General features: G+C 45.8%; 2 protein-coding genes across 4 annotated transcripts; one reads left to right on the top strand and one right to left on the bottom strand.

Moving 5' to 3' along the window:
* The first annotated feature begins 105 nt into the window (after nt 1-105).
* Nucleotides 106-4,992, top strand: LOC103630668 (uncharacterized). Of its 2 annotated transcripts, XR_555184.2 has the most exons (8): nt 106-1,019; nt 1,343-1,428; nt 1,586-1,759; nt 1,935-2,049; nt 2,889-2,986; nt 3,746-3,881; nt 4,238-4,376; nt 4,471-4,992. XR_555184.2 is itself a non-coding variant. In XM_008651724.3 (7 exons), the coding sequence occupies exons 1-7, from the start codon at nt 387-389 to the stop codon at nt 4,304-4,306; spliced, it is 1,311 nt and encodes a 436-aa protein (XP_008649946.1). In that variant the 5' UTR covers nt 117-386; the 3' UTR covers nt 4,307-4,968. The 2 variants fall into 2 exon arrangements, 1 of the variants encoding a protein (XP_008649946.1); XM_008651724.3 differs by having other exon boundaries at nt 117-1,019; nt 4,238-4,968.
* A 236-nt stretch (nt 4,993-5,228) lies between these two features.
* On the bottom strand, nt 5,229-13,927 carry LOC100192899 (4-phosphopantetheinyl transferase sfp). Of its 2 annotated transcripts, NM_001138086.1 has the most exon segments (8): nt 5,239-5,708; nt 5,792-5,921; nt 6,258-6,356; nt 7,163-7,318; nt 7,437-7,538; nt 7,625-7,689; nt 12,123-12,298; nt 13,527-13,783. In NM_001138086.1, coding segments are annotated over 8 exon segments (972 nt in total). In that variant the 5' UTR covers nt 13,664-13,783; the 3' UTR covers nt 5,239-5,601.
* Nucleotides 13,928-21,239: the final 7,312 nt, after the last annotated feature.

The following is a 21,239-nucleotide window of genomic DNA, read 5'->3' as shown; positions in this document are numbered from 1 at the left end:
TGTCCGTCCGCATCTACCTGGGCCTCTTTTTTTAGTCGGGCTGAATCCCAGCAAAGGCCCATTGCAGCCCCAGAAGAGACCGTTACTAGAGTTTGTCCATGAAGGTGGAGTGCGCCGCGTCCGTGGATGTGGATATGATGACGCCGACCGCCTCTCTTCTTCTCTCCCCTCTAGCACGCTAGAATTCTCCTCTTCCTCTTTCTCTCTCAAGCACATAATATGCTTCCGGTGCACAGATAGCTACGGCGGCGAGTATGTTGCGGTGGTATCTAGCATCCACGCCAGCGGAATGCCGATGACATGCTCCGCGTGCATCTGCGCCCCTGTTCCAACTTCCAAGTACCGCTGGGCCTGGCTAGCTAGCTTGGGCATATGGTCCGCGTTTCATGACCTTCATGAGCTGTTCCGCGGCCATCTCCGACGGCATTCCGCTGCGCTTCCCCATAGAGGGAAGCAGGACCCTCTGCGGCGGCCTTGGAGGTGTCTGCGCGCGAGGGGTGCTCGCTCTCGGTTCCCACAGGAGTAACAGGAGTAGGAGGGCGAGGCACAGGCACGCGACGGTCTTCGCGAGGAGGAGGAGGAGGCGGCGGCCCAGCAAGTGGCAGCGGCCGTGGTGGAAGACCTTCTTCTCGGACTGGAACGAAGACGACGAGAGTCTGGACGGGTGGAGGGAGGAGGACGAGCTGCTTCAGGAGATTGGCAGCGACAAGGGGCTGTCGGAGGATGAAAAGTTCAAGACGTGGACGAGAAAGGCCGAAGCGATTGTTGATCTGCGCGAGGCCCAGCAGGATGCGGTGAACGCCGAGGAGCGGTCGTGGGAAAATTGGATCGGTGGTGGCGGCGGCACGTCGGGGACTGGAGGCGGTGGGGAGGCCAGCTTGTTGGACCAGATCACTGATGACCCTGCAGAGATTGTGAGGGATAAGAGCGTTTTTGAGGTTTTCAGAGGTTCCATCGATGAGGATTATGAGGACATGTTGTTCGAAGATCGAGTGTTCATGTACGCCTCAACAAACTCGGTGCGTTCTTTTTTACTACCCTGTTTTCATCACCAAGCTAGTAGCATATTGTACTACTGCGCACTTATAATGTAATCCTGACATACTACTAGTTACTATTGTGCATCGTCACAACCATACTAATGGAGGTTTTCGCCTACATGCATATACCATTAAGGCATGACATAGAAAAAAAGAGGGTCTCATTTTAACCAATAATCTTCTTTGAGGATCCATTTGGATGAAATAAAAAGAAAAATGCTGTATATTTATTAAGCACACATCATATTACTATACTAAGAACTTTGGAACTTTGAGCTGACAAAAAGACTTCGGCTGTACAGGCTAAATTTCTAGCATTGCTGATTGTGGTTCCGTGGGTCATAGATTTTATAGTCCATGACTATGTTATGATGCCCTTTCTAGAGAGGTAATCCATCTCACCCGTCCCGTATCATACCTTCTTGTCATTGCAGTACTGGGCTCTGATAACTCATAAGAGATATCCCTTTTTGCTCCTCTGTTGTTACAAGCAACCATGCATGCTAAATGCAGAATGCATTACATTGAACATTACCTAATGACAGGTATGTCCAGAAAGTGCCACTTGCAGCGGAGTTACTTGATGTAAGGCGCACCCAGAAGCTGCAGATGGTTAAAGCCCTAAAGATTGAAAAGGCAAGATACCGTCTTGAAGTAGAGATTGGCAAATCTCCTCCACTTTCTGATGAGGAGGTCTGGTATGAGCTGCGGGAAAAAGCGTGAGAAAATGCTGAATACCATGCTTTCTTGCCAAGTCTTTCTTTACTTTTATAAATGGATCATCCGTCAGAATCATATTTGTTGATCTCTGCCAGTATGAACATTCTGTGTTGTCCAGCAAATACAGTCTGTTACTCTGATTGTCCTTAAGGATTTTCTTCTCTTTTTTATTAGGATAGAGTTGAGGGATGATTGGAGGCTAGAGAATCGAAATGCTTTCGCAAATATATGGTCTGATACGGTTTATGGGATTGTTCTATTTCTTCTTATGTGCTTCAATCAGAGCAAAGTAAGTATCTATCAGAAGATGGTTTCCTTTCTTAATTTTCATTGTCAATTGCATATCATAATCTATGTAGAACTCTTCCTATGCATGTGGACACATATTTTTTGTCCTTATTCAAAATGGAGTTTAAATGATTAGATACATTACTGCGCTACTAGACCCTATTAATGTCAAAGGCGTTATTTTTACTTAGGGCCTGTTTGTTTCCATAGTGCTAAAGTTTAGCACCTGCTAAAGTCTAGCACCTACTAAACTTTTGCTGAACTTTAGCATTTGAGAGCTGTTTGGATACAAGTGCTAAACTTTAGCACATTAATTGCAGCCACATTTATATTGGCCACGCATGGGGGAGAGAGAAAAAATTGCGGTTGTGAGTGGTGAGGGAGAGAGAAAGGAGTTGGGGACCACTTTTAGCTCGTTTTAGCACCTTTGGAGAAGCTAATGTGCTAAACTTTAGCACATTAATTTTAGCCACCCTGTTTGTTTCTTTAGTAGCTACTAACTTTGCAAAAAGTGCAATGCTAAACTTTAGCAATGGGAAACAAACAGGCCCTTAATTATTTTACACTTCTAGCTTCAAATATCTGCAATTCCAAGGTAGTGTTAATGTCATACCATTCCCATGTCACAAATTTAACTATATATTGGCGGTCAAAATTTTGAAAAGTTGACTGAAGGTTTGTAGGATAGCACCTACTTTGGACTAAAAATATGTCATTCAGTTAGTGTACCTGGCAAACATCTTTCTGTAATAAAAATGTCTTGGCAGCGTAAATTTGTCTAAATATATAGTGTTATGTTGTTATCAGTAATCTTACTTTTACTCCCTCCTACACATTCAGGTCGCAATGCTGAAGTTCACAGGATATAAGTTGCTAAATAACATTTCAGACAGTGGGAAGGCCTTTCTTATTATTTTAGTATCTGACATCCTTCTAGGGTATGTTATTTGAATTTTCATTCTCTTAAGAAGATCTATGTATGCCTATGTTTCAATGCCTGTATATTCATTTATCCAGCATGCTCTTTAAACAAAAGGTTTCATGACATTTATCATCAGTGCTCCTGGTATTAGAGATGGAGCTTGACCAAACAAACAGGAGGGGCTACTCTATGTAATTGAGCTTCTAAACACTCCTAAACAGTACCAAATTTAGTGGTTAGTCAATGGAGACTACGCTGGACAAGGGGGAGCATAGGCACGCACGGGGAAGTAGAGAAGGTCGCACACAGGCGGCGTAAGGTGGGTGGTTGTGTGGTCGTGACCGTCAGCATGGTTGCACGGGGGAAGTCCGTGCGTGAGGAAGCAAAGTAGGCCACGCGCGGGAGACATGAAGTGGGTTGTTGCGTGGCCGTCAGCGCGGGAGACAAGCTAAGGCAGAGATACCTGGACTCTTGGTAACATGTAGAGAGAATCAGGGAAAACACATCACACCCAATTATGACGGTGGCTTTCATATATAGTCAAGTACAACGAGTACAAGTAACAAGATATACATGTGTTAGACTATACATATCTTTAATACTTCCTTTGGGATAGATATTGCTCCTTCAAGCAACTAGGAAATAGCCTTGATATGTTTTGTTTGATTGTCTTTTCATTTAAGATAACATTTTTATATTATTTTATTGTTAACTATGGTTTATAGCCAAATTTTATCCACTGTATAAAATGAATAACTAGCTGCGCTTTTTGCAGGTACCATTCAGAGTCAGGTTGGCATACATTGGTAGAAGTTATTCTCGAGCATTACGGTTTTGAAGCTGATGAAGCGGCGGTCACATTTTTTGTTTGTCTGGTTCCAGTTGCTTTGGATGTGTACATAAAATTTTGGGTATGCCTTTTTCATCTAATTAAACAATAGCTTCTAAAAGTTAAGTAACATAACATAGCTTTTTTAAAAGGAACCTCTTTTTTCCCCCTGTCCTACGGTCCTACCTCACCATTTTATATGTTCTCAATACACATTTTAGCAACTCCAATACTACTATTTTAATCACCTTTTATAGAGGAGTAACTTGCAACTTTCTTTTTTGTTGGAGACAAAATTCAATTTTCTATTGACTGCCTGATTTTATGGATCTAAAACATTGTTCAGTGTTCCTGGTATTATCAGTTTATATGAATTTAGAAGTTCACATTGTAACCTGAATAAGGTCGAGATACTTAGTTTTTTTTCATATGTTGCAGGTATACAAATACCTTCCAAGGTTATCACCCAGTGTGGGCAACGTTCTGGATGAAATAAAGCGTCATTAGAGATTTTTTGCCTTAGAAATTCACTATGATCTGCAGCAATTCACTCCTCGTTTGTCCCTTTCAGTCTTGGGTCTGTCATTTATCATTGGCAAGCATTTTTTGCCTTGGAAATTCTTCTGCATGAAGGCCTAGGGTGGTTGAAATCTGTCAGTTTATCTTTTCAGGATGTCCAGAGCTGTTAGAACTGAAACCTGTCAACATCTTGAAGGCTTCAGAAAATAGAGGCAAACAGAGTTGCAGGGTCCTGAAACCGAGACGTCCTATCAATTTATGTTGATAGGCCTAGGGTGGTATTATATAGTGATGGGTATTTTTCACCGACTCCACCGGTGGAGTTTACTAGCAGCAACTTGAGGCAAAAATATCTCTTGTTTACATGGTTTTATCTCTTGTAAAATAAGAAGTTGGATGATTTTGCGCGAAATGAGACGGAACGTGCTGACGGTCGTCTGTTCTGATGACCAACCAAGCAAATGGCAGGACAGGGACAACTCCCAGCAATGTTTCCCTTCCCTATCACTGATTATGGTGTTTGTTCTACTATGTAGTGACAAGTTTTTTTTTTGTTTGTTATTTCTTTTAGTTGCCTTCTTGTATGATTGAGACTTTGCTTTTGGGATCTGAACTGACGATTAGCTGATTGTATTGAATTTGCTTTGCTATGTGAGGACTTTGCTAGGATCCTAGCGTTGCGTTTTTAATTTTTGAGATGGCTCATCCGTGTCTCCGACATACGGCGGCAAGGACCTCATCCGAACGATGATGCTGGAGCCTGCAATCAGCAGAGCAGTTTCTTTCGGTTACTATTCTGAGCTATAATCTAATCCTATTCAACAGCATTATGTTCTGCCAAATATGACAAACACCTGCAGCTTCGAATCGCATTGGAACGCAGCACCAAGACCAATAGCAGAATTCCTATGCCACCGATAGAAGCATGCTGATGCATGAATATTTCTTCCAATGATCCGTCAGATAACAAGGACCAATCAGTACAAAATACGTCTAAAATTACCCCACACACACACACAAGAGAGAGATAAATGTTTATTCCTTTCGAAACAGTGTCGTGATATGCTAATATGAATATCAGGACTCCAAAGTGTATGTCATTGCATTTCCAAATCTTAACTAAAGCACACAGTGTCAGTGGTCAGTTCATCAATGCATGCAGTATGCTCGAAGAAAACCGTTCAGCCTCCCTGCACAGCGCATACTTCGTCCAAATACATTCGTTGCATCACATTGTCATCTGGCGAAATCACTTGACCAATGGCAGATATCCTCTCACATACTTAACTGACAAGTTTTACAGCTTCCGTTCCAGAAACAAGTATATCTTCCACGAACGGAGTGGTCTTCCATACTTTCAATCCTAGTGGCAGTCTACCGTTTCCAGAATCTGCAGCATTGCAAACGATGTAGCTGAATGAGCAGGATAAACGGAGCAATCTGTCTGCAGAATGAAATATTCCGATTACATACCTGAACTTGTTGAGTCATCCTCTATACAGATTGCCATGTAATGAGAACTGTTTAGTTCAGCAAGTGCAAACTGCCAATTCTCGGACAGACAGTCATGGATAGAGTCAGAACCGTTCGATACTTTTGGTGCCTGGAAACTCCAAAGGATTGAAGACAATTCAGAATTTTTCTTGCTTTCTTTGGCAAAAACACTTAATTATTAGGTTGCATTTGTGGAGCAGTAGAGCTTGCAAGTGTGGTCACAAAAGAACATGATACTTTTTTTTCTTCAAAAAATTCGTAACGTCACAAAGAATCCAAAGAAGATGTTTTTCACTGTGTGATCAAGAGTTAAAAGGAACCCATAGAAATTTGTTGGTCTAAGGGACCAGTCCACCCAAAATTATACTGACCGATTCCATAAATTCATGCAAGTAGTATAAGAATTATACTGACAAGCATGAGCACAAAGAGGGAAATAGTATACCACAGAAATTTGGATTCTGCCATTTGCTGCCAATATAATCGAGAATTTGTTGAAAGGGGCGCCTGAAAACCCCCTTCCAAGAGCTTTTACATATGCTTCCTACAAAATTAAGACATCAACGATACATGTAATCAAAATTATTATTGTAACATGTAAGTCTCTGACTTAGGAAGGAAATGTTGACTAAGAAATCCAATGACGATTTAAATGAACTAGATAAAAGGTGTATGTGCGGCAGTTTTGATTTGAGCTGCTCAGGCCCTTTGGAATGCAGAACCTCCATCCAGGGCTGGGTGAGAATGATTTTGATCAGTGGTGGTGCTTCAATAGTGCTCGTATGAGTGGGCTGAGCAAAAAAGAATTTGACTCTGGTTGTCCTGAGAGCTTGGATGTTGTGGAAACACAGAAATGTTATTGTCTTTCAAGGAACTCCTCCGAATTTGGTTGTGGTTGTTAGGTTGGCCAAGGCGGAAGCCTTTTGTGGTCTTTGGCTGGTGCCAAGGGGATTTCCTTCAAGCCCAGAGTCCTCCGGGTTAGCTTCGGTAGGTGTAGGGGTGTCTGCATGTGTTGCAGGCGTGCTTCCTGCTGCTGTTTCCAGTTTGGAGCTAGCAGATGATTGAGTTCCCTGTAGCGTGCGCGCGCGCGCACTGGGTTTCTTACCACCCACAGTTAAGTGTGATCATCTGCTGAGTGTTCGATAAAAAAAAGTGTGATCCTTCATATATAAATCATGAAATACACTTCCATGCTACCCTCATGTCTCCTTGGTCCTAGTATGCTTCAAGTGGTAGGTGACTAGTTCAGTTAAGAATCTTAAGCTTTGCATAAGAAAGGTACTACTGACCAGTGTTCTAAATAATGATAATACAAAAACACAAATCAATTGCTTACGAAAGTTCACTAACTTTAAGAGTCCATAGTTTTACGAACTCCTTTTGCTGAGCATCAGGATCTGGAATTTTAGCTAGATAATCAATTTCAGATGGGGTGAAATAACGGCGAGCAAGAGATAAAATATTCTTGGCTGTCTTTCGTGTCTTCTCTTCAACGTCAATGCCAATCTGAGATAGACAAAAAAAAACAGTAATATTGATTGCATAAGTTCCACAGCAACAGAAGTAAGGACATATCTGTAATCTATTTCTCTAATTTAGAAGCCAATAACAAAAAGGAACATACAGGAGTATCCATGGTTATGCCACAGACAATCAAAGATGATGTGTGTGAAATATTGAAATGTAAAGGCCATTCCATCCTGCTGTCATCAGATCGCCACAGTACCTGTTTAAGCATGGCAACAAACAAAAACAACTTGAGCTTAAAACTGCAGAAAAGTATACTGTAAAGCTTAGCTTATAATCTCTTACCTCAGGTTTGCCAAACTTGTTTTTCTTAAACTCAAATGATCTTGGATCAACTTTGCAATCTGTATCTAGTCTAGTCAAAACAAATCAGCAGCAACCATATCAGTAATCCTATAGTGGCATACAACACTATACAAAACAATAGTAACAACTAACAAGACTACTACTAATAAGATAAAGTACCAAGCTCCAACACTAAGTTTATTTAAACTTCCATGAGGCAGTTTAATGGCACAACGGTAGTGTTTTTTAGGGCTGCTAATTTGATGCACTGCCTTCTTTGTATTATTCTGGAAAGTTGGTATATGAATTAGAGAACCAATGAAATTTGCATCCTCCTCTGGAACATTGTCCAGACAACCGCCTAACTAATTTTGTGTCCAAGTAACCCTCCAGATATTTTAGTTGTTCAAACCCACCCCTTAATAAGATTTATCTTTTTTGTTTCTCCGTGTTTTCTGAAACATGCACGAGAGTTGCACGTTATTTCATTAAAGATAGATAAGAAACAGTTCAAATACATGTCGGATTCCACAGCTTGGCTAGTTGAATTTTACATGTGCATCTATTTTGATAGGAGTATAACCCTAGGACCGACCTACTGCTGGGCGCCTACCCATAGCCAGGGCTCCTGCCATGATCCGAAGTCGGCCTTGGTCCTCCATGTAGGAATCTGAACCCATTGTATTGCATAGAGGTGGACTACAATATATAGAGACACATGAAACCCTAACCCTAATGGGCCGGCAACCCAACAGTGGTGCCGGCCCACACACACTCACACACACATAGTCTAACATCCCCCCGCAGTCGCAACGGGGGCACCACACACGATAAGACTGGAGTAGAGGCCGAAGGTAGGAGCCGACGGGTTGAAATCCCCCCGCAGTCGCAGCGTCGTGATGGTGCGAATGTTGCGGCTGGAGTAGAGACCGTTGTGTGCTCCAAGAAGACGAAAGCCCCTAGATGCCGAGGTAGCCGAAGTTGAGGTGGTCGCGGTCGGAAGACGCGCAGCAAAAGCCTGATCTTCGGGAGGGGTCGACGTTCGAGCGTCAACGATCGGCAGGGCGACACAGCAAAAGGGCACCGGCAGGCCGACCTTTCTGCTTCTTCGATCATCCGGGCCTCAACGAGCCCCGCCAAGGAGGCCGACAGCAGCGCACGCGTCTGCGCGGTCATGGTGTCCGCGCCCGCGGCAGAATAGAAGGGGAACGACGGATCCGGCCGGGAAGGCCACGGCAGCGACAGATCGAGCCAGGAAGACGCGATCCGGCCAAAGGGTCGGCGGATCGAGCCGGGAAGGTCGCAGCAACGGGGATCCGGCCGGGAAGGCCGCGGCAGCGACGGATCCAACGAAGGCGATGAAGGGGGTGGGCGGCGGGGCGGGTCCAACCGGGTAGGGGCCTGCGCCGGACCTGGCAAGGGGTGTTGACGGCACCGGTGACGGGAGAAGCTCGAAGGGTGAGGCGCTGCTGGGCATCAACGCAGACAGTTAGGAGGTGGCCAGCGCGATGAGGAGGGGCTGCACGTGCGAGGGTGCCGGCGGAGGACGCAGCGGAGAGGGAGCCGACGGTGGTGGGCAGTGGCGGACAGGGCATGCATGAAGGCCAGGCAGGGTGCTGCGCGTGGGGGTGCGGACGCCGAGGAGGGCGCAGCGCGCGGGGGCGGCGACGCACAGGAAGGCCGGGGAGGCTGGGGCCGCGCGCTAGGAGGAAGCGCTGTCGTGGCCTGCAACGTCGCTGGTCGCCGGATCAGGGAGGGAGGGGTGGGCTTGTGCTTCTGCCAGCGGCCACCATGGGCGTAGGGGCGCCGGACGCAGGGAGGGTGAGGCGCTGCGGGCCGTCAGTCGTCGGGGGCCCAAGCGCCGCCCGAGGCCGGCCACGGCGACCTGCGCGGTGGCGGTAGGCGTTCGCCGCTGCTGATGCCAGCGAAGGAAAAGGCAGCGTTTCGACCGAGCGAGGCAGCCATCTCCGGGTCGATGGGCGCGAAAGGGTCGCGAGCCAAAGCCGCGGACTTGGTCGGCGACGCGAACAGGTTGTCCGGCAGGCTGTGCTCGGCGCTTTGGTCGTTGTCCGCGTTCGGGCTCGCGTCGCCGGCGGACTCCTTCCTGCCGGAATCGAGCGGCGCGAGGGAGCGGGAGAGGAGAGCACCGAAGAGAGAGGCCGGCGACGTTCGGTGCGTGGATGAGGAGGACCGGCGGCGCGGATCCAGGGGCGACACGGTGATGCGTCGTGGATGGAGGAGAGAGCATAGGGGTGGCTGGCGGCTGGGAAGGGAGCCGCCCCGGGAGGGAGGGATGAGCCTCCCGGGGCGGCGGCTGGACCTGAGCAGCTGGCTGGCGGCTGTGGGGTGGGAGGGAGACGCCGGCGGCTGTGGGAGGTGGGAGAAAAACCCTAAACCTAGTCTGGGGCCTGCGCCGGACCTGGCAAGGGGTGTTGACGGCACCGGTGACGGGAGAAGCTCGAAGGGTGAGGCGCTGCTGGGCATCAACGCAGACAGTTAGGAGGTGGCCAGCGCGATGAGGAGGGGCTGCACGTGCGAGGGTGCCGGCGGAGGACGCAGCGGAGAGGGAGCCGACGGTGGTGGGCAGTGGCGGACAGGGCATGCATGAAGGCCAGGCAGGGTGCTGCGCGTGGGGGTGCGGACGCCGAGGAGGGCGCAGCGCGCGGGGGCGGCGGCGCACAGGAAGGCCGGGGAGGCTGGGGCCGCGCGCTAGGAGGAAGCGCTGTCGTGGCCTGCAACGTCGCTGGTCGCCGGATCAGGGAGGGAGGGGTGGGCTTGTGCTTCTGCCAGCGGCCACCATGGGCGTAGGGGCGCCGGACGCAGGGAGGGTGAGGCGCTGCGGGCCGTCAGTCGTCGGGGGCCCAAGCGCCGCCCGAGGCCGGCCACGGCGACCTGCGCGGTGGCGGTAGGCGTTCGCCGCTGCTGATGCCAGCGAAGGAACCGGCGGCGTTTCGACCGAGCGAGGCAGCCATCTCCGGGTCGATGGGCGCGAAAGGGTCGCGAGCCAAAGCCGCGGACTTGGTCGGCGACGCGAACAGGTTGTCCGGCAGGCTGTGCTCGGCGCTTTGGTCGTTGTCCGCGTTCGGGCTCGCGTCGCCGATACCATGTAGGAATCTGAACCCATTGTATTGCATAGAGGTGGACTACAATATATAGGGACACATGAAACCCTAACCCTAATGGGCCGGCAACCCAACAGTGGTGCCGGCCCACACACACTCACACACACATAGTCTAACACTCCACCCCTTGGAGCACCAACGATTGAACGATTTGTGCCATCAAAGAGGCATCGGTTCCTGTGCTTCAAAATGGACCAAGCCAGCAAGCCACCAGGATCACTAGGGAGTTGGAGCTTTTTCTTGTTGTCTTGGCTGTCCAACGAGAAGCTCTACACCACCAAGCCTGGAAGGACTTCTCATCCTGGGATGGCTGCAGCAATTGCATAGCACACCTGTGTAGGACAGCATACCAAATTGGCCTGGAGAAGATGCAATTCACCAGGATTGGCCGATCATCTCGTCCGCTTGGTCGCACAGAAGACAATGGGCTGGGTGCTGCAGACCTTGCTTTGCCCAGCATCCCGTCATCCAGATAAAGATCTTGCACCGCAGGGGCGCCAAGGTCTTTCACACACATTTACACCCTCGAAGAAGGTTGACCCAGTAAAAAAACCGTCGTTAGGCTAATTGTGCCGAGTAAGAACCCTAGGTTGACGCTGTCCAGATATGCACGTAGGCCGATTCTCCATGTATAAGTTAAGTTTTAAGTTTAAATTTCAATTTCTCTAACATTTACGATTTTCTCCATCATTCTATAAAATTTGAACTCAAAATTCAAATTGTATATGAGAAACAAGAAATACAAATCTTATTAAGGGGTGAATTGAACCAACTGAAGTACCCAGATGGGTAAATTGGACACAAAATATACTTTAGGGGGTTATCCAGACAACTTTACGGTGCATATAGAGTAATTTGGACCTTTTCCTTTCAGGAATTTGTATCAAGAGAATGGGAATATGGTAGTACATCGAACTACACTGTTACTAGAGACATCAGACACGAACCATTCATGACAATCCAATAACTTGTACATGGTTTACCATGAGTTGCATGCATATACAATAAAAATAAATGAGGAAATAGAGGCAGCTGCCATATAGAAGGCAAACTTAGTGAATCAAGTAATAATGCACCCCGCACCCACCACCACCATCACCACACAGACACACTAAAGATAGATAGTTTTCCATGTCATTTGAATAACGAGTTCACAACAGCATAACCAAAAAATTACTGAACACTGGTGCACCACCATGGGCAAAATTGTACAGCCAATGACCATAACTGATATACAGTAAATCTAGTAGTTTATTTAATACTTTAAGAAACAATGGTAACAAAACTAGATTACAATTGCTAAATGACAGTATCACACATGAAAAAACAAAATGAGATGCAACATTAAATTGAATATGTGGTAGATTGTTTCATACATCTCGAGAGGGTGGTGCGCAGCAGTGCACGGGACAGCACGGCACCTTTCTGCAACTTTTCCCCGTTCATAGACAAAGCAGTCTTCCTTTCAGAAGGGGAAAGGAGCTCCGTGTACATCTTGAGTTGGGAGGCATCCTTCAACTCATCAGGCAAAAGATACCACACATGCACCTCTCTGTAACGAATTAAGTCATAATTAGTGTACCCAGTGCCTTGATGCACCACATCACAATTACAAGAAAAGGAAATTTAGCTGTTTTTAAGTGTGAAGCACATAGATTATAATGTTGTAAACTCCCGCATTTAGCCCAACCCAGAAAAAAACTTCAACCAATATTATCTCTAATTAATTTCTTGCATTTGTTGACAAAAGCATAGTTTTGGTATCATTTGATCTCGAAAAGGCAGGGACATTGTTTATCTTACACGCACTAGCTAGCATCATTTGCGTTAAAAAAAACTACCTAGACCATAATTTGATGGAGAAATGTGCATAATCGAAGATGCAGAAGTTCTTAAGTTACAGGCTCCTTATCATACATGATATGCTGTTAATCATTAGGCATATCATACTTATTAATTACTTTGAGTTATCTTGGTTCCAGTTCTATTTTCATCCTGCGAGACATAATACGACTATTGAGATATACTCCCCCTATTGTGGCATAGACTAGACAAGCTCCAGCTAATTACGGGAGAGGCAACAAAGCAGAAAGGAAATAAGACAACAACAAACAGTCAGCAGGCAAACATGATAATATGAGATGGTTCTAGTCCAATAATCGGAAAGTTGTTTAGAACGGAAAGAAATAAAAGAGTTATGAAGAGTCATTTTTAGTCATGTGGCATCATGGAATTCCCCTTCTGTAACAATGTCAATTGTATAGCCGGCTGCTAGGCGTCAATGCTAGGAAGCAAAACATTCATATTCATCCTGGCAGCAAAATGCAGAAGCCAAACTGCTTGCACTGGCAAAAGCCAAGAGCGACAACTCAGCAAAACCAACGCGGATTCTGGGAGCCAGAAACAAAATCAGAATCCACGAGTGGCAACACTGAACCATCAAATGGTCGGCTCATCCCAGCTGCGCCGTCTGACTCGTTCATACAGCAGGTGGAAATCACACCAAAATGGAAAAGGGGGTGTGGCAATGGTCTGTTTCGGATCCCATGGCAATTTTCCCTACTCGGTGGACCGCAGCGCCGGTTCCAACCTCTACGAGAGTAGAGTGCCTGAATCCAGACCCTCAACTACCCCACGAGACATCTCGCCCTATTCATCCACTCCCATGCCTACCCTGAACGAATCTACGGCCAGCACCTGAACATGTTCCGTTGCAGTGCCAAACAATCACAGAATCAGGAAAGGTACGGACGAATGGAAGAGTGTGGGTGGTCAAGTACCTTCGAGACTGGAGGGGCGGCGGCGACGGCAGCGAAGCGAAGAGGCGCCCGCCGGTGACCCCCGGCATCCGGGGAGCAGGAAGCGGGGACTGCGGCGGCGGGAGCGGCATCGCGCGGCGGAGCAGGCGGTGGAACATCCACCACGGGTATTGCTCTAGTCTAGTTTATAGCGTGCGAGGAGGAGGAGGTGGAGTCGATGCGAACGAGGCGCCGGTCGGCGAAACCGATGGGCTGCGGGCTGCCACCGTCGATAGGTCCAATCCCGGGTGCGTCCTTGCTCGGCCATCGCCCGGAGTTTAACCAAGCGTGCTGCAAGTGAAACGGATCAAGAGGGACTGCTAGCAGAAACCAAAATACCAAAAAAATTTGCAATAACTTTACGGACTTACTTAGCACTAGCAGCCCGAGGCACGGAGCAGCTTCTGTATGCGTTTTTTACTGTCCTCTTTAAAAAAATTCTGTTAGAAATATAGGCATTTTCTGTATTATTTTAATTCCATAAATTAACATTATGATGATGACATATAATAGATAATCAAACATGGAAAACATGGAAAACGTGATCTCAAAAATATCCATAACAATATGGATCATGAGAACACAAAGCATATGAAGCATGTAATTCATATAAATAAAATAAGCATATAAACATGGTTCATGGATTATTGCGAAATAACTGGAAATAAACAGATAACAATATAAACAGGATGACTGTAAAATTAAGACAGACAGATATAACATATTATAAGACGATAAAACAGATTGAATAAATTTATGGCTATAAATAAAACAGCAGGTATGAACATATATAATTTGCAGAATGAAAAACAATAAGGAGATGAATTGATCATACCCTGCCATGCGCTCCGAGGATCTAGATCCTTGTCCAACTTCACTTGTCATGACAGCAGGAAGAAGACTTTGGGCAGTCGCGTAGACGCTCCCCAAAAACCTAATTGCCGATCCCTCGTGCAAGGTCTCGAACGGCAAGGGCTCCGGAGGCACCTGCCCTCTCGCTTCTCTGTGCGCGCAGAGTCACGAGATGGAAATACCCTCACTCGGCTGCTGGACTGTGTTCTGAAAGAGTTATCTCGCGTGTACCGAATGACAGGGGTGCTCCTCTATTTAACCTCTCGCAGAGGGAAGCTGAAGGAGAACGGTCGCCGAGTCACGCCAAGAGTCGGCCAGCTCTAGCCGAGTTATGCCATGAGTCGGCCAGCACTTGCCGAGTCACGCCATAAGTCGGCAGCTGAAGGAGAAGGGTCACTCGGCTGGCTGACGAAGAGACAGAGTCACTCGGCAGTCGAAGAGACAGGGTCACTCGGCGTACGCGGTTAGTGAGTGCTAAAAATTAACACAACCACACCACGCCCGCTCGCCTGCCTGCCTGCCTCGCCACGCCACGCCACGCCACGCCCGGCCCGGCCGGCGGCGGCGGCGACGCGCGCGCGCGCGTGTGGCACGCCCTTGTCCATTTCTTGACTTCTCAAGTTAAGTGGAATAAATCCCACCATATAAGTCAAGGCAAAAGACCCTTGGACTTCCAATGTGGTACTATTGGTATTCTCCACCATTACACACCATAGAGTTTATTCAATAAATGGGCCAAGCCCATAAAAGATCCAACAATCCCCACCAAACTCTAGGGTTTGTAATGATGAAGTATCAGAATCACAATCCTTTGATATACCAGTGTTTCGATGGAGACTGTTAAGTTGAACATCCATCTAGAATAAGAGTTTCACTCATTCACAACTGAACAATGGACTATGCCTTGAATTGACAGTTTTGTGCGAAATAAGATTCACTCAAATCCTTTGCTGATACTAGGCTGCAGAAGGGTATTCCCGCTGTTTAGAAGCATATAAGTCACACTTCAGTGCCTTTCATGAGTATTTAGGGATTACCCAAATCCCATAGACTGTGACTAGCAGTCTGACTCATATAGGTGTATTCCTCAGAAGATGTTCTGTAGGACAACATCTCACCTTTATAAGACTCTTGGAATACATTAAGGTAAAAGCCATCCTGCCTTACAGATAGGAAAGATGTGCATCAGAAATGAGTTAAAGAAGGGATCTTTCCTCACAATCTACTCCTAGCTTGTTTCTCCACTCTACTTCACGGGATCTCCGATCACATAGAGCAGGTTACCACTAGAGTAGATCTCACATGGGTCTCATACCCATTTCCCTCGATGCACTTTCTATCACATTGCGTGATAGACCCTTAGTAAATTGATCTGCCAGATTATTTGATGTGTGGACATAATCCACAGTTATAACTCCGGAGTTTTTCAACTTTCTGACAGATTTCAATCTCCTCTTAACATGCCTTGTAGACTTCATGTTATTCCTAGAACTGTTAACCTTTGTAATCACCGTTTGGTTGTCACAGTTCATGGAAATAGCCGGTATCGGTTTTTCAACTACCGGTAAGTCCAATAGGAAATCACGAAGCCACTCGGCCTCAGCCCCAGCAGTGTCTAATGCTGCGAGTTCTGCTTCCATTGTAGACTTCGTTAAGATAGTCTGCTTGCAAGACTTCCAGGAAACAGCGCCACCTCCAAACAGAAACACATATCCGCTTGTGGCATAAAGCTCATCAGCATCAGAAATCCAGTTGGCATCACAATAGCCTTCCAGCACTTTTGGGTTTCCGGTATAATGAATACCGTATGTCATAGTACCTTTCAAATATCGCAACACTCTCTCAAGAGCACGCCAGTGATCATCTCCTGGTTTCGACACAAACCGACTTAGCTTACTCACAGCATAGGAGATGTCTGGCCTTGTTGCACTTGCAAGGTACATGAGCGAGCCAATGATCTGGGAGTATGTCAATTGATCCCTTGCTATTCTTCGATTCTTTCTCAATAGCACACTGGGGTCATAAGGTGTTGGAGCAGGATCACAGTCACTAAAACCAAAGCGACTCAATACCTTTTCCACATAATGGGATTGTAACAAAGTTACCCTACCATCAGCTTCTCTAACAAGCTTGATGTTTAGAATGACATCAGCCTCTCCCAAATCTTTCATCTCGAAATTGCTCGATAGAAGAATTTTAACTTCCTCAATCACATTGAGATTTGATCCAAAGATCAAAATGTCATCAACATAAAGACACAGCATAACAGACTCACCCCCACCATACCGATAGTATACACACGTGTCAGATTCATTTACAACAAAGCCAGCTGTTGTAAGAGTATTATCAAACTTTTCATGCCATTGCTTAGGTGCTTGTTTTAGGCCATATAATGATTTTATCAACCTGCACACCTTGTTCTCTTGACCATCCGCAATAAACCCTTCTGGCTGATCCATATAGATCTCCTCATCCAACTCTCCATTTAGGAAAGCTGTCTTAACATCCATCTGATGAATGATAAGACCATAAGAGGCTGCCACGGCTATTAATGTGCGAATTGTAGTCAATCGAGCCACTGGTGAGTAGGTATCAAAGAAATCTTCACCCTCCTTTTGGGTGTATCCTTTGGCCACAAGCCTTGCCTTGTACCTCTCAATTGTACCATCAGGCCTAAGCTTTTTCTTGAAGATCCATTTGCAACCTATAGGTTGACAACCATAAGGACGGTCCACGACCTCCCAAGTTCCATTAGACATAATAGATTCCATCTCACTCCTTACTGCTTCCTTCCATAAGTCAGCATTAGGAGAGGAATATGCCTCACTAATGGTAGTTGGTGTGTCTTCCACAAGGTACACTATAAAGTCATTACCAAAGGATTTTGCAACCCTCTGCCTCTTGCTCTTTCGAGTGACTATAGTGTCATCCTCCTCAGGGATGTGCACGTGAGAATCCTCAGCATGATCTATAGGAATCGACAGTTCTTGCTCATGGGGAATTATAGTCTCATGACTTATATCACTAGGTGTATTCTTCATGGGAAACTCATTCTCAAAAAATGTTGCGTCTCTTGATTCCATGATAGTATCAACATACATATCAGGCACATCAGATTTTATAATTAAGAACCTATACCCAGTGTTGTGAAAAGAGTACCCAAGGAATACACAATCAACAGTTTTAGGCCCAAGTTTACGCTTTTTATTGATTGGCACATTCACTTTAGCCAAGCAACCCCAAGTGCGCAAATATGAGAGATTTAATCTTCTCTTTTCCCATTCCTCAAATGGTGTGATCTCTTTGTTCTTTGTTGGAACTCTATTCAGGACATGACATGCTGTCAAAATCGCCTCACCCCACCATGCCTTGGATAATCCCGCTGTACTCAACATGGCATTCACCAAATCTGTTAGAGTGCGGTTTTTCCTTTCAGCAATCCCATTGGATTGTGGTGAGAATGGCGGTGTCCTCTCATGAATAATACCATGTTCCACGCAGAACTCATCGAACACATTAGAGAAATATTCTCCACCTCGATCAGACCTTAACCGTTTTATTTTCCTCTCAAGTTGGTTCTCAACTTCAGCTTTATAGGTCTTAAAATAATTGAACGCTTCATCTTTTGTTTTTAAGAGATACACATAACAAAATCTAGTGGAGTCATCTATAAAAGTGAGAAAGTATCTTTTACCACCTTTGGTCAAAATTCCATTCATCTCGCACAGATCAGAATGAACAAGTTCTAGAGGTGCCAAACTCCTCGCCTCAGCAGCCTTGTGAGGCTTGCGGGGTTGTTTTGATTCAACACACACATGGCACTTAGACTTTTTGACCAAGTTAAATTTAGGAATTAAATTTATATTTGCTAACCGCATAAGACAGCCAAAGCTTGCATGACAAAACCGTGAATGCCATAAATCTGACTCATCAGAAAAATTAACAGAATTCACCAGTTTATTACACACATCATGCAATGATAAGCGGAACAAGCCTCCGCAATCATATCCTTTACCAACAAAGGTACCATGTTTCGACACAACACATTTATTGGACTCAAGAACAACTTTATATCCATCTCGACATAGCATCGAAGCGCTAACGAGATTCTTCTTGATAGAGGGCACATGCTGCACGCTCTTCAATGGCACCGTCTTTCCCGAAGTAAACTTCAGAATGACCGTACCAACACCAAGAACATGAGCACGCGACCCATTTCCCATCAACAAGGCGCCAGACCTCCCGACCTGATAGGAAGTGAACATAGAGGCATCAGCACACACATGAATGTTTGCACCACTGTCCATCCACCACTCAGGTGAATTACAGACTGAAAGAACAAATGGTAAAGAATTACCATACCCAGATGTTCCTTCTTCAGTTTCAGTGGTTACAACATTAGCTGATTTCTTGTCTTGAGTGAACTTGCGATCAGGGCACTCTCTTGCCCAGTGTTGATCACTGCCACAGACAAAGCAACCTCCCTTTCCCTTGTTATTGTTGTTCTTCTTTTTAAACTGTGCTGTATGAACAGGCTTATTTGCATTCTCTTGTTTGTTCTGGTTTTTCTTCTTGTTAAACTTGCGAAAGTTTCTCTTCTGCACCACATTAGCAGTAGAGGTCTCAACACCTTTTCCACTGTCCTTTGTTCTAGCCCTTTCCTCAACATCAAGAGTACCAATGAGCTTTTCCACATTGAACTCTTGTCTCTTATGTTTGAGAGAAGTAGCAAAGTCCTTCCAAGAAGGTGGCAACTTGGCGATTATACCGCCAGCCACAAACTTGTCAGGCAAAGGACAAGGAAAAAGTTCGAGTTCCTTAGCTAGTGCCTGAAACTCATGAGCCTGTTCCACTACAGATCGGTTCTCAACCATCTTGTAGTCATACAGCTGCTCCATGAGATACAGCTCGCTACCAGCGTCAGTTACTCCAAACTTTCCGACAAGTGCATCCCACAGCTCTTTCCCTGTGGGAAGGATGATATAGCTTTTCTGGAATTTAGTATCCAGTGCGCTAATTACTGCTCCTCGAAAGAGGTTGTCTTCAGCCTTAAACTTAGCCTCATCCTCAGGAGGTAAGTTTGCAGGCTTGCCCTCAGCGGCATGAAAACAAGACATTGCAGTTAGCCACAATTCCATTTTAGCTTTCCATATCAAGAAGTTTTTACCGTCAAAAGGATCAGGCTTTAGCACAGCAGCAAAACCTCCTGCCATAAAAATGTCTAACATTAGGTTTTTGGATTGTTAGAAATATAGGCATTTTCTGTATTATTTTAATTCCATAAATTAACATTATGATGATGACATATAATAGATAATCAAACATGGAAAACGTGATCTCAAAAATATCCATAACAATATGGATCATGAGAACACAAAGCATATGAAGCATGTAATTCATATAAATAAAATAAGCATATAAACATGGTTCATGGATTATTGCGAAATAACTGGAAATAAACAGATAACAATATAAACAGGATGACTGTAAAATTAAGACAGACAGATATAACATATTATAAGACGATAAAACAGATTGAATAAATTTATGGCTATAAATAAAACAGCAGGTATGAACATATATAATTTGCAGAATGAAAAACAATAAGGAGATGAATTGATCATACCCTGCCATGCGCTCCGAGGATCTAGATCCTTGTCCAACTTCACTTGTCATGACAGCAGGAAGAAGACTTTGGGCAGTCGCGTAGACGCTCCCCAAAAACCTAATTGCCGATCCCTCGTGCAAGGTCTCGAACGGCAAGGGCTCCGGAGGCACCTGCCCTCTCGCTTCTCTGTGCGCGCAGAGTCACGAGATGGAAATACCCTCACTCGGCTGCTGGACTGTGTTCTGAAAGAGTTATCTCGCGTGTACCGAATGACAGGGGTGCTCCTCTATTTAACCTCTCGCAGAGGGAAGCTGAAGGAGAACGGTCGCCGAGTCACGCCAAGAGTCGGCCAGCTCTAGCCGAGTTATGCCATGAGTCGGCCAGCACTTGCCGAGTCACGCCATAAGTCGGCAGCTGAAGGAGAAGGGTCACTCGGCTGTCTGACGAAGAGACAGAGTCACTCGGCAGTCGAAGAGACAGGGTCACTCGGCGTACGCGGTTAGTGAGTGCTAAAAATTAACACAACCACACCACGCCCGCCCGCTCGCCTGCCTGCCTGCCTGCCTGCCTGCCTGCCTGCCTCGCCACGCCACGCCACGCCACGCCACGCCACGCCACGCCCGGCCGGCGGCGGCGGCGCGCGCGCGCGCGTGTGGCACGCCCTTGTCCATTTCTTGACTTCTCAAGTTAAGTGGAATAAATCCCACCATATAAGTCAAGGCAAAAGACCCTTGGACTTCCAATGTGGTACTATTGGTATTCTCCACCATTACACACCATAGAGTTTATTCAATAAATGGGCCAAGCCCATAAAAGATCCAACAAATTCATTCTCTATATCTCTTTACTTTTCTCTAAATCATGTCATCTATATTCAAATACTTATATTAGAAACATTTTTTATTTTTATTTTTTTACATATGTATTTATCATACTCTCAAATGTATTATACATATTTTAGTTTTGCTAAACCGATAATTTAAAATATTCAAATTGATAGAGGACCGTTTAGAGAACACGGTTGGAGAGAGTAGATGATCGTTTGTTCTTATATTTAGGGTAGAAGACCCTTTAGGGGTCTTTGCTGGAGCCAGCCTAAGCTATGCGTCCGACTTACAATTAGACAACTATCTTCTACGACTTACAATTATATTTATAGAGGTGAAACCCTAAACTGCGTAGGGAACAATCCATACCGCGGGGGTGTTGGCACTTACTCTCCTGGGCAAGTTGAT

Source organism: Zea mays, chromosome 1 (assembly GCF_902167145.1).
Source record: "Zea mays cultivar B73 chromosome 1, Zm-B73-REFERENCE-NAM-5.0, whole genome shotgun sequence".
NCBI classification, from domain to species: domain Eukaryota; kingdom Viridiplantae; phylum Streptophyta; class Magnoliopsida; order Poales; family Poaceae; genus Zea; species Zea mays.
The sequence above is the reverse complement of the archived record's forward strand: the minus strand, read 5'-3'. Positions and strand labels throughout refer to the sequence as shown.

What these genes read in the sequence shown, in the direction of transcription:
- LOC100192899 (XM_020538828.2), bottom strand. Translation starts at nt 13,663, where the DNA reads ATGTTCCACCGCCTGCTCCGCCGCGCGATGCCGCTCCCGCCGCCGCAG. An exon ending in ACAAGTTTGGCAAACCTGAG is followed by an intron (nt 7,539 to 7,624) that starts GTAAGAGATTAT and finishes ATGCTTAAACAG; the next exon opens with GTACTGTGGCGATCTGATGA. An exon ending in GCATAACCATGGATACTCCT is followed by an intron (nt 7,319 to 7,436) that starts GTATGTTCCTTT and finishes TGTCTATCTCAG; the next exon opens with ATTGGCATTGACGTTGAAGA.
- LOC103630668 (XM_008651724.3), top strand. Translation starts at nt 387, where the DNA reads ATGACCTTCATGAGCTGTTCCGCGGCCATCTCCGACGGCATTCCGCTG. An exon ending in TATGAGCTGCGGGAAAAAGC is followed by an intron (nt 1,760 to 1,934) that starts GTGAGAAAATGC and finishes CTTTTTTATTAG; the next exon opens with GATAGAGTTGAGGGATGATT. An exon ending in TGTGCTTCAATCAGAGCAAA is followed by an intron (nt 2,050 to 2,888) that starts GTAAGTATCTAT and finishes CTACACATTCAG; the next exon opens with GTCGCAATGCTGAAGTTCAC.